The sequence below is a fragment of the Leiobunum rupestre genome, chromosome 8, assembly GCF_980474605.1.
Source record: "Leiobunum rupestre chromosome 8, qqLeiRupe1.1.hap1, whole genome shotgun sequence".
NCBI classification, from domain to species: Eukaryota; Metazoa; Arthropoda; class Arachnida; order Opiliones; family Sclerosomatidae; genus Leiobunum; species Leiobunum rupestre.
Genome location: NC_143391.1, coordinates 33,223,144 through 33,236,517, shown reverse-complemented (window position 1 = coordinate 33,236,517; position 13,374 = coordinate 33,223,144). Strand labels below are relative to the sequence as shown.

Here is a 13,374-nt window from a genome sequence, read left to right as displayed (position 1 = left end):
CGCTTCTTGATGTTTGGTTTGACCGATATAAGTATTATTACAAAGCTAAACACGGTATTTCATATATCCCGGATTTTTTAAGAGATTAAATTTGTGTTTCCCTTTATTAAAGTTATTTTATACTCAGTTCTGCTCGCTCTTGATAATGGGATGATAGTCACCCCAAGGGCGTATTAACCATTAGGCAGAGTAGGCACGTGCCTAGGGTGCCAAAACTCTGATAAAGCCCCATGGTTCAAGTGCTTGGCTTGCCCTTACTCAGCTGACCAACCCGTTATACAATGCCCAAGGGCGGAAAATTTTTCTGTGCCCAAAGGCGCTGAAAGGGTTAATCCGCCCCTGAGTCAACCCGAAACTAGTTGAGTTTTAACTGTAGTGTAGATTTGGTAATTATCTTGTTTTATTTAAAAAAAGTTTTAATTAATGCACAAAATGACGGTGTTCACTTTATTTTAAAACATAGATATTAGCAGGCCCAATACACATAAATATTAATACACATAATACACATAAATATTAATACACATAATACACATAAATATTAATACACATAATACACATAAATATTAATACACATAATACACATAAATATTAATACACATAATACACATAAATATTAGCAGGCCCAATACTTTAGAACGCGTGTGGAGAATTATTGCACTATTGTGAGCAGCCAAAATTTAATATAAAACATTTTTTGGTGTAAAGGCATGAACAGTTTCGGGTGTGTAATAAGTTGGTACACTGAAAATGAACAACTAGCTGGAACCAATAAAATTGCGTAGTTTCAATATTACTTTACGGTACAACGTACCAGTTGTTCTACATCTAAGTTCGAACATTTCCATCTCGTTACGAAACTTTGCTCGGTAACATATAAGTCTACTTTCAAAACCCGGTTCATAGTTTGGACGCGCTTTTAATTCTTCGTGAAAAGGATGCTACCGAGATATAAAAATTAAGTCAACGACCATGAAGCGGCACACGTCATCTTGATAATGGAAACCCGAGCCATCGATCATAATGGCGTCTGATTAATACGCCAGCGCCGCCTAGTTGAGTTCACCGGAAGCTCTTCATTACCCCACACCACCGCCTCTCTTATCGCCAAAATCTTATTCGCTATTTTTTAATACCGCTAAAGAGTTAATTTCATCAACTTTTGACAATAAACAGAAAAGTTGAGTCAAAAAGTGAATAAAAGAAATTTTGAAAGGCAATTACGATACCTCCTGTTAATGAAGACTTAACTAAAAATAAATCAAATTAATTAAGGGCTAATAGAGAGGTCAAGCTCCCGGCGTTAACAACGGATATCTAACCGTTCCCCAGTGCTACGAACCTTCGAGTCAAAGAAATCCGAAGTTCCTGTAAAAATGAATTTATTTTAATCCCTCTATTTATTCCGAAAAAATTTACAATACAAGTAATATTTTAAAATAATTTTGTTAACTGTGTGGCCAAGAAGGTATTCAGGGTAACAGAGAACGTGTGGGGGCAGCTATAGTCGCTATTCTCATGAGTGCCAGAAGATATTATCCTCCTACACGGATAATAAGAGAGAGAGAGAGAGACTACTATCGTAGACGTGTGTCTTTCCTCCTTGCCAGTAGGATGAGGCAGAGCCGTACCTAGCCAAAATGGCGCCCTGGGCAAAAGAAAAAAAAATGGTGCCCCCAGAACCTTAAGTAGAAATTTCTAATTTTTCAATATCCAATTTAAATTAAAATCTTTGATTTTGCGCCCCTAAAACTTTGGCGCCCTGGGCCACTGCCCCGCTCGCCCTGCTCAAGGGACGGTTCTGGGATGAGGGGAAAGATTACAGGAAGAAAGGCTGAGGGGCGTGGTTTTTCTTCCGGGAATCATATCATCTGTTAACTCGAATAAATTCTTGTTAGAACTTAAACCATCTTGTAATATCGAGAGTAAAAACAGGTCTAGCCGTCTGCTTCAAATTAATTTCGCTGACCTGCTCTAACGAAAGTTCTTATTGCTTTGAAAACCAACTTGGAAATGGAAAATGAAATCAAGATTTAAAAAAATACTAAAATAGCCTTATTTTAAGTAATGTTATTACCTCGATGAAATAGTAAATCTACAAATGAAATGTACGTGTTTCTCAAAAAGGAAGAATTTAGACTTATAAATTTTGGAAAATAATGTGCTGTAATAATAAATCTAGATTTTGAAACTTTTCGCCTAATCAGCTTGGTGCTAATTTCGATGGGCATTTTGTTAAAAAAATGTTTAGGGAAGAAGTTAGCAGTGTTGATAGTCCTTGGATAAAGTAAAGTTTGGAGCAAGTGGATTGCTTAGACTATCAATGGAATTTTGGTAAACTATTTATTGAAAATATGAACACCGTTACATAAATATGAAGCCAAACGTGAGCACACTATTAAGGACTTCAAAGGAATCGAATAAGAAGAAAAAATATGGAAAGTTGTATTGTGTTGGGCCGAGGAAAAGGTTCTGCCCTCGGGATAAAAAATTCCTTTAGAAATTCAAATGATAACGTATTTAAAAAAAAAAAAACTTTTTGTGTAAACCTTACTTTCAACCGCTTCCAACGTCCCACTGACTGGCTTAGAGTGCTATTCCTAAGAGATATTTGCATTTCATTCAACAAAAACTATTTTTATTCTTAGAAGTAAACCAGTCGCGAAACTTCCTTTAAAAGTTATTCATTAGTGACATGAGAGAAAAATCTAATATATATTTCCGAAAGTTTGTTTTTCTGTTTGTTTGTCCATCTGTCTCGCTGTAAGTGTCCTCACCCTTAGCCTTAGAGCGTCTGAACTTTTAATTATTCTCAGTGTGTAAGGCCATGTACTTATGTCCGCGCTCTTAACTTCAGGTATGTGGGCCACTTTGGTTTTCTTATATTTTCCTGTTTTTGGGGTGGTGTGGCAACGTTGCGTAATTATTCTTAATGGTTAAAGTAAATGAATCGCGTTATTTATGTCCACACTAATAGCTTGAGGACTGTGGGCTCTTAAGGTTTTCCTATATTTTCATGCTTTTAGTGCAGTGTTGAAACTTTACATAATTATTCTTCATGAAAATAGTAAGAGAACCACTCTATTTATGTCCCAACACCTGATATACCTTTCTTTACTAAATAGGTTTTGGTGTAATTCTGTAATATCCTTTTTGACAAACGTAAATTTCGTACAAAAATAGATTAATTCGAATAACACAATTTTCGAAATTTAATAACAAACTTCTCCATCATTTGGCTAAGATCAAAGTGTAGTACCTTTCTTCATCAACAAAATAGATGACTTCGTAGAAGAAATATTTTTTAATTTAATAATAAGCTTCTCCATCATTTGGCTAAGATCAAAGTGTAGTACCTTTCTGCATCAACAAAATATGGAACTTTGTATAAGATATATTTTAAAATTTAATAACAAGTTTCTTCTTTATTTGGCTAATATCAAAGTGTAGTACCTTTCTTCATAAACAAAATTGATGACTTCGTAGAAGATATATTTATCAAATTTAATCATACGCTTTTTAATCATTTGCCTAAGGTCAAAGTGTAGTACCTTTCTTCATCAACAAAATTGATGACTTCGTAGGCGATATATTGATTAATTTATAACAACCTTCTCCATAATTTGGCTAATATCAAAGTGTAGTACCTTTCTGCATCAACAAAATTGATGACTTCGTAAAAGATATATTTATCAAATTTAATCATACGCTTTTTATTGGTTTACCTAAGATCAAAGTGTAGTACCTAATTTATGCATAAACCAAATTGATGATTTCGTAGAGGTAGGCGGAACGAATAAATTAACCGGCAAAATTTCGATTAACAATAAAAAGTGTGGTCAACTGTTTTTTATGAACATTTTATACGAATAAACAACGATTTAACGTGCAAAAATATTCGTTTTTTTCGGATATTTTTCGGATAATTTGCGGTTATGAATAAAAATAAATAATTGGGTAATTTCTTATTCAAACGCCGATCTCTATGATTTCGTAGAAGATATATTTTTAATTTAATAATAAACTTCTCCATCATTTGGCTAAGATCCAATTAGAGAACTCCGTTTAAAATATATTTTTAAGTGTAGTACCTTTTCTCGTCAGTTGTGAAACATATATGACCAAGTCCATCAGTAAAATTAGATCAATCTATACAATTCAAACTAGTTCCAATTGTGTAGATTCAACTAAATCCTAGGACTTGAGTATTCTAGTCTGTACAGAAAACTCTATTAAGAAGCGAGCCGAAAGCGCTCTTTTCTCAGTCAGATAAAACGGAAGAGCGGAGACAGTCAATATGTGGTACTGGTATTTGGCAACTCAGTTTGCGAAACAATAAAAGGAGACGGGTGAAGAAGCTCGCCCGAAATGAGGTTAAAAGGAAGTCAACTCGGCACGCGCAAAGACACCTATCAGCGGTCTTTCGCCATCGGACGAAAAAGAGTCGCCAAAAACGAAAGAAAAGAACGGTCAGCGACGGCGAGAAGTCTGTCGGTGGCCCTTCGTCATTGATTGCGCGCGCCCCTTACCGACAGTTTTGTGTGTTGGAAACAAACAAAATGAACGCAAAAAGAATCAAATTAGATTAGTCGTAATCACAGCAGGAAGTAACCGAACGGATGGACCTCGTCTTAAGATAGCCGAGAATAATAAAATAGGCTATAAATAATTTATTACGTAGAGAAGAATGGCAATCTTCGATGGAAAATCCATTAAGCGATAAAATACGACTCGCTCTGATAGAATTCTCAGCCCTTCAGCGAGAGGAAAAAAGATAAAGTTCTAGAACTTTGATTTTAATTCTATTTGGATATAATTTTGTTACGTTTTAAGGGTACCCCGAGCACGCACTGTATTGAATTTTACAACCGATGAAACTGCCCGCGAGACCGCGGTTCAAACAAAAAGGACTACGCTAGAAATTGGCTTATTCTCTTGCTTTTACTTCCGGTTTAAATCATTAGAAAGTATCGTAAAAGAAGGATAGAGTTTTGTCAACGACAAATTCCGTACTTTCGATCAGAAAATAAAGCTATTAGGAAAAGCAGACATATGGCTTCGCCGCTTCCGAGTCAGATGACAAGAGCAATATCTTTCAACGGATTAACCGAGGCGGCAGCAAAGTTTACTTTTCAGAACCCTGATCAAACTACACAAAGAAACGAATGTCGTCAGACCTTCTAAAGATTTATTGATCCATGATAAAGTTCATAATAAATTTAAAAACAAAAATATGCTAAAAACTAAAAATTGATTGGTAAGAAAAGCTCTCCAATGATTAGAATTTTTAAATATGGAGAGCCACTTAAGAGAGCCCAATTTTTACTGTAGATGGCGGTGCGAAATTAACGTTAAAGACTCTTAGCAACCCAAGCATTGTCGTCCACTAATTGGTGATTCGGCTACTAGAGGTCGCTTGTTATGACAGTAGGATAATTGGACGACTTTCCATGAACGAAAATAAAATTAGTCTCAAGTTTCTACCATTAATATAGTGGGTATGTTCGCATTTATCCCAATTTTACCTTCTCCCAAAGTTATCAGTTCTCCCAAAAACATGGTGTCCCATTTGTCCCAATTCCATTTCTTCGAACCGGAGTTCATTTAACCCAAAAATATGTATTCCCATTTTTCCCAACGATCAAGTTTCCCAAAAAAATTGATTCCCATTTCTCCCAACGATCAATATTCCCAAAAATATGGATTCCCCTTTCTCCCAATCATTATTTGGAATCGGTAAACAAAGTAAGTTTACCGTTTTGTGAATATATGAATTGACTTGGCGTTAGGTTAGGTTAGGTTAGGTTAGATTAGGTTAGGATCCAAAACCCCAGAAGAATTCCTCAAAGCGATAAAATGGGGATTCGATGTAAAATGAAATGGGCAAAATTTGATGTACTTGCATATTAAAATAAAACTCAGATTCATGTTTATACCAAGTGTAATTTTGGGACAAATGGGATTTGGGATAACTATTTTGGGACAAATGGGATTGGGACGAATAGGATTGGGGGAAATGGGATTGGGAGAAATGGGAATTGGGAGAAATGGGATTGGGAGAACTATTTTGGGCGAAATGGGGGTAAACCATATAGTGTGGTTGCATTTACACCTTGTTAAAACTTTGCCAAGGCTTCCGGAATTTTTGGCGTACAAGCAGGACCATTACCTTTGATTAAAAGGTGTTCGAGTTTCCGCAACATTTGATCCCCAATAATCAATACCGCGTTGCGTATACGTTGCAAATAAACATGTAAAAACCAATCAGGGTTAATTAAAATTTTAATTAAAAATTTAAAAACGAAACGCGCAACTTTTTTAATTAAGGCTCGAATTAATTCAAAAACAACCTTTTAAAAACAGAAACGTCGCGGAAATAAATTAGACTAGGCTTATAGCGTTTCATAATTTCCACCTTTTAGCCTTCTGCCTCCCCCAAGTAAAACAACTTAATAAATTTATACATATAGAGCTCTATCAATTTGAATTCCAGGAAAATTAAGCCCACAAATAAAAAAAGAATAAAAACCTAGACCTACAAAATAAATAAATTGGGTTCCAAGTTACTCGAGGGGCAAAACTAAGAAAAGCAATTTTTTTCAATATAGTAGTCTTAGAGAAAAGTTAGAGAGGGGTGGAAAATATTAAGCCTTCACGCCCCCCCCCCTTCCCACGGCCCGCGGACAGTAATTAAACAGCCCCCCTCCCATGCCAAAAAAAAGACAAAAAACGTAATGGCCGCCAAACGAAAACATCTGAACTGAGCCTACGCTATATATAGGCTCGAGAAAAAAAAACTCGAGAATATTAGGCTAAGCCGTTAAGAGACACCTAGTGTGGTATCACCTTACAGTTCAGCCAAAGAAGTAACCAGGTAAACTCTGATTCGGCAAGTGGCTACGGCGAAGAGGGTGGATTCGGTTCGCCATCCTCCGCCGGAGTGACGCCTGAGAGAGAAAAAAGAAGGGTAAAAACTTTTCTCCAAACTTCAATTATACTTGAAAGTAATTCCCGTTGCGTTTTCCGATTGCGAGTCCGTCACTTTATTGGAAGAGGAATAGATGTTTCTATAGAGAGTCTTTTCTTTTGGCGGCCGGGATCCAGTTACGTGTAATACGAAAAGGTACCCAACTGGGTGAAACAGCGAAAGCAATCTCTTGGCGCTCTTCCTTGACCCTTCTCCGGGAGGCTTTGGCCGCGAAGGATTAGACGTATACGGCGCTCTCTCGCGGTGACTACTCTCCCTTTCTCGCTACAAAACAAATAAGATTCGTTCACGAGTAATTATTTTCATTGCAAGCCTTGTTTGTATAACGTCCACTCTTTTGGAGAGAAATAGAAGATTACGGAGAAGCCGAAGCGACGGGGGGTTTGTTGAACTGGGCGCGCAACGACCTCCGCGCGAAGGGAACGCCAAGATATACGCGCGCGGAAGAGGCTTTCACTAACATTAGGTTTAGAAGAGTGTTTACCCGTTTTCAACTTTAATGCGCTTATGATACAAGTATAAAAGGCGTTGAAGAAACCAGCGGCAATTCCGAAGAGACGAGAGCTGGATAAAAGTTTACAAAAGTTGGTGGTACATTGGGAGAGAGAGATGGCACGACGCCGAAATAAACGCGAGAGGAAATCGCTTTTTCCAAATCGTATTAAAGAAACGGTGCCGAGATTTTTAGGCACATTTGCAGAAATTGGCTTGATTTCTAGTAATCGGCTGAGCGGTAATACCCAAGGTGACTCGATAGGACTCTGTCGAAAACGACTCGTAATGCCATTAAAGCATTCGGAAAACTCCAAACAGTAAACTTTGCGGATAATAAATAAATATTTGCTATAGAAAAAGACGTTTAAAACGATGATCTTCAAATAAGTGACACAAACATTAAATGATTTAGGTGTATTTACAACGATTTTCCGTATAAAAAAAAACGGAAAATAGCGAGGATATCAGAAATAAATCTAGATTATCTAGTTTAGTGGTTCCCATTTCTGTTAAGGAATAACAATTTATTTTATCTGATCAGATAAATTATGTTTCCTTATCTGAATATGTTTACTGATCTGTTTTTTAATAAGAAAAATTATTTGATCAAACAGTGTTCTGCGAAGATTTTAGAAAAATATTAGGTTGTGTTATTAGAAAATAACAAAAACATTTAGATGTAGTTATTTTATTTGATAAAGCGATATTTTTAAAGTATCGCGTTTACTTTATGATCCGGTAAAAAACATATTGTAAATGTGCATAAAGAAAACAGATTAATTTTTTTTTAATTTTTTTAATCAGATCTGCAAATGGAAAGAAAATCCATAAACTGATATAGTTAAAAAATCTAGGCGTTATCAGTAAATTAACAGATAACTTATTACAGTTGGTTTAGTTAATGGGGTATATTAGTATTGAATGGTAAAATACGCGAATAGGTAGAATAGTCCATAATGAAAAGGGATAAAAAAGCTAAATCCTAAACAAATTAGAAAACTTACAAATAACTCGTCCTAAAAGGTCTTCGAGCAAACATAAAGACGCGAATCTCGGTCCAAATATATCTTCGAGTTGAAAACTAAATAAAATAACCAGAAATTCCAACGATAGACCGGTTTGGTGCTATTTGGGACTCATCAGTACCGCGAGGGTAATCTGGCTTTCGACTATTACAACGAGAAGAGAAACTGAGCCTAGACAATAAAAATTTCAAAACGCGTTGCATATCAACGGAAAGCCGAATAAAAGGATAGTGGGGGTACCAAATAAACAAGACAATCTCTGACCTCAAATATAAAATTCTACCATCAACTTATGTCATGGCACTCTTTAAAAAAGTTTTAATTTTATTTATTATTGACCTGGAAATTATCAAATCAGAGATCGATGAAAACGGTTTGCTTTGCAACAACATTTTAATTTATTAGTCGAATATTACGCCGGAATATTACTCAATGCTTATACATGTTTCAAATTTATTTGGTGGCAGGTTTCCCGAGTCCCTCGGTGACGTGGTGGAGCGGGACGGAGTTGCTGGATGACTCCCACGAACTGACCCCGGAAAGCGTCTCGCGGAACCAACTGCTGATCTACCCTCTGGAGAGGAAACACGCCGGCATGAGACTCGTCTGCCAAGCTTCCAACAACCTCCTCTCGCCCCCAGTTTCGGTCGCGGTCACCCTCAACGTCTACCGTAAGTAGCGCCCTCTCTTTTTCATTCATTTCCTCTTAAGGACAATTTTTCCCATTTTTTTTTCAAATGAAACTAATTAAAATATTCTTATTAAACGAAGATTATTGTTTCATCGTTTTTTCTTGCTCAAAAAAACTGTCGGCTTAGTAAAAGGTGAAAGATATATTACTCATCTTCTCTTTTCCCACGAAAATGGAATTGCCCCCGTGGGAAAATGGACAGCTGTACCATACTTTGGCACGTTATACTCGCTGTACCGAAAATTTAACAGAAACTTAGCCTACTGTAGCGATATTAGAAATTTAAATAATTTTCATAGCATTATAAAATCGAACCCAAATACACACGCTTTCATTTGACTTCAAACGAAAACAAACCAAGAGATGTCGCTGATGTCAAACCGAAACGTGTATTGTGTTATTTAAATTTTTTGCGTAACGACCTCTCAGTGGTGTAATCAGAAATTTGTCAAGTTAAGTTAAAATTATGTAAAATTGCCGGGAGTTTGAAACCTAGATCAAAGTTACTACAATCCAATTACAACTGCGGCATCTATAATTTAGGTAACTAAAAAGCAAATTTGTTTCGCTTTAAAGCATAGTAAGTCCCATTTCCGTAAAAAAGCAGATTTTAAATTTCTTAAAAGGAGCGAGAGAGAGTAATCCTAAAAGTTGGTTGACCAAAAAGTCTTTAAGCTCTGCGGGGAAGTATCAATACGGCGTAAGTAGGGCAAAATGTCTACAAAATTGCGTGACTTCACTTCACGATTTTAAGTCGACCGTGCAAAAAAATATATAACCCTAAATGTCTAGAAATGTATTCAAAGGTCAACGGTCAATTTGGTAGAAAAATTCCATAAGCGAAAGTGAAATCCCAAACTCCAATTTTCCTTCTTCCGAAACCGCCATACTCAAGTTTGACAAACTATTAACCAAGATACTCGAAACACATCAAACTGATTGAGTCGGATCTTATTGACTTTGGCAGCGTTCGGAGGGGGGGAAGGAGGGGGACTTTGGCCCCAAAACTCTTAATACTCCGAGATGGCCAAGGCCCTCCTATCGATCGAAAACGGGGTCTGCTATAAAAAGAGTAAACGGAACGAGGAAGAAAATTTTAAAAGTCGCGCGGCTTTCGATAAGAAGTCACGGAGAGAAAATGTTCTTCGATCCGAAAATAGATTAATTTCCTTATTTGGTAATTATGACGTCTTGGCCTAGTCATTTAGGCGTCAAGTCGGGGAGACCCACGCGGGGTTCGGAACCTATACCTTTGGCGGATTGAGGAAAGCCAATTAAGCTCGGGAACCGTATACGAGAGACCCTCGTGGCGGAAAGTAAAGGGAAGTGACTGAAGAAAGCTCCTTCGCTTTTCGTAGCGCACTCTGGTGGCGGAAAGTGGCAATTATGTTTCCGCTACAATAACGCCTCTTTTTTTTAAATCTGAACTTTTCATAAAGTTCATGTATGGTAGTCTAACCGACATAAATCTACTTTTTGCTTTTATACTGGCGGCCTCTACGTGGGGATACGTTGCCGGCGCCGCCCATCGGTGATCAATCAGCTTTCTACGTCAAAATACATTTTTTTCTTTCTTTTACTCTATTCTTTACGGGCGTATAACTCCTCCTTCTTAAGAAAGGAGAGTAGAAGCCAACGAGAGGTAAAAAAATAATTATTAAAAATGTCCCCTCTTCCCCCGCTCGATCTTCCCCGGTTATCCGCCGCGATGCTTTCGTACCAGAAAAGCCGAATTTTCTCGATAAAAGGAGGAGTAGATGGCGCCACTATCCTATTGGTTTTAATGGTTCTCGTGATTTATATGGATTTCGCGTTAATCACTTCGACGGAATAATTCATTATACGCGCGCGTGTTTCAAAATAGACTGTTCCCCCTTTTTTTAAAACCCGCGTTCCAAAATACGGTTAACCCTTAATAACATTCCGCGAAGCCGTATAATTTGGGGAAACATTTTGTAGACTTTTTTGGCGGTAAACGGGTGGTCTTGTAAATGCGATTTAATTTTACGTTATGTCGTTGCTCAAAATGTGTCCGAAAAACGCGTCGTTTTTGGGCCGACGGTTCAATACCGAAATAGAGGACCTTAAAGCGAAGCCCAGTGTAGACGTTCGAGCGTAACTTCGGATAACGTCGCGGCGAAGGTCTAGACGTTCCCGTTTCCAGCGGCGGACGCTTCACCTCTCTAATTTCTAAAAATAAAACGTTAACGACCGACGAACTCATCACTCCGCCGCTTCAAGTTTTTCACCATCGATTCTGCTCGAAAGGGCTTTCCATCAAATCTTACTTATTAACTGCTGCTCCTATAGATAGATCATCCATCTTTAAATTACACGCATCGCCGTACATCGCGATCGCTTCTTTGAAATGCTGATGGCGAGTGTCGCTGTCGACGTAAATGTTACCGCCGCAACGACCCTGGCGCGGTTGGCTAGAATGTCAGGCCGACCGGAGAAAACTGGCAGACCGGCTATTTGTGGTGTCAAATTTTGCCTGTTCACACGGAACAAAGTTGACTGAGGCAGTCAAGTGAAAAATGAGTATAGACCTATGATAATTAATTATAATTAACTTGGTATTATCATTGAATACCGGTATATCTTGGACACGTGTCATTGATTATTGTTATGGAGTATATATATTGCGATTTAGAATATAATTCAATTACTTTCAGAGAAATGGCTTAAATATATATAAAATAAATTAAAAATAACCTCTATTAATTAAATAAAGTCTTGAAATCACGATTGTTATATCATGGTATTTAAAAAAAAAACATTTATTTAAAAGCTTTCGCTATACGAAGCCCCTTGTCAAGCGTACGTTCTATTTATTTAATAGATTTTAAACCATGGTAACAAATTTTAATTTTTATGATTATATCACCACTATTGTCATATTCCTTTGGTTTTCCAAATATGTGAAGACTCAATTACAACCAATACCCAGAAAATCACAGAACACAATGACACCTAAAACAATTGCAATTTTAACACACATTCCCTAGTAATTAGTGTTACTATTAACACTTATGTCGTGCCCAACTCTTCAACTTTTAGGGTTAAAATATAAAAAAGACACCAATCCTAATAATTTAAACGATACATTGGGTAATTTGCTCATTTTACTGGTTTTTGAGATTCTCTCTTACATACATTTCGGAAACTAACGAGGAGAGTACCCGAGGTTTTCATTACCAATTTTGTTCAAAGTTGGGCGTAATGTAGACCTATATGAGGTATGAAATTTGCGCTACCCATTCGTTTTGCCATGGCAACCGAAAATGTTTTTGACCACTTAATAATATACAACCAAAAGTTTCTAAGTCACTAATTTAAATTTGTTTTTCTAAGAAAACTAAAGTTAGGACTCGTTATGTCATTATTTGCTGCATTTTTAATTTTTATATTTAGTTTTTTTCGATTAATTTTTTGGGTTTAATAAACTTATGCCACAATTTATATTAACTAAACCAAAGTTAAATAAGTTAGTTGATTTCGGAGAAATCAGTTTCAGTTTAGAAGTTAAAATTAAACTAAAACGGAAGTTACTAACGTTGAGAAGTAATTAGTATTTTCCAACTTTGCTCCACGAAAAAGAACCGATCTGTCAGACACGTACACATGGTTGCACCCATACGAGAGAGTCCCCATGATAAAATGCCAGGAAAAACAAACAAATTAACAGGCTGAAACGTGAGCCAAAAATGCAAAATGTATTTAAATATAAAATAATTTATCTTTCTCGTTGCGTATATCTCCGCAGCATTGAAATAACAAATAAGGCGCTTTCTCAGCCCAAACATAAATAGAGGGCCCAGTTTCGGCCATTGTATTTGGTAGGTATCACGTAGTCACCGCGAACAGAAACGTCCTAACGATTTATACACGCGCGAACGCAATTCGTTAGTTTCGTTACAAAAGCGCGAACCTAGGTCGCGTTTCTACATAAAATTCTACTTTGTTATCACACCACGCCTTCGCTATTCATTCATCACCGGGCCAAGCCGCCACTAACTATATAACGCGCCGTGGTATAACGAAACCAGCGACGAACGAATCTAATAATTTAAGGGCGGCAATTATAAAGGACTGAGAGAAGTATACGACACCGGAGCGTACGTCACTCAGCCACACTTTCATTTGGAAACACGCCTATTAAAGGTGCAAAACGT

General features: G+C 37.0%; 1 protein-coding gene across 1 annotated transcript in view; it reads left to right on the top strand.

Moving 5' to 3' along the window:
- Positions 1–13,374, top strand: part of LOC149933243 (neural cell adhesion molecule 2-like) — a 233,692-nt gene that overhangs the window by 196,141 nt on the left and 24,177 nt on the right. Inside the window, exon 4 of the mRNA XM_090156505.1 lies at positions 8,976–9,179. Coding sequence (XP_090012631.1) covers positions 8,976–9,179 — 204 coding nt within the window. The remainder of the gene's footprint in view (positions 1–8,975; positions 9,180–13,374) is intronic.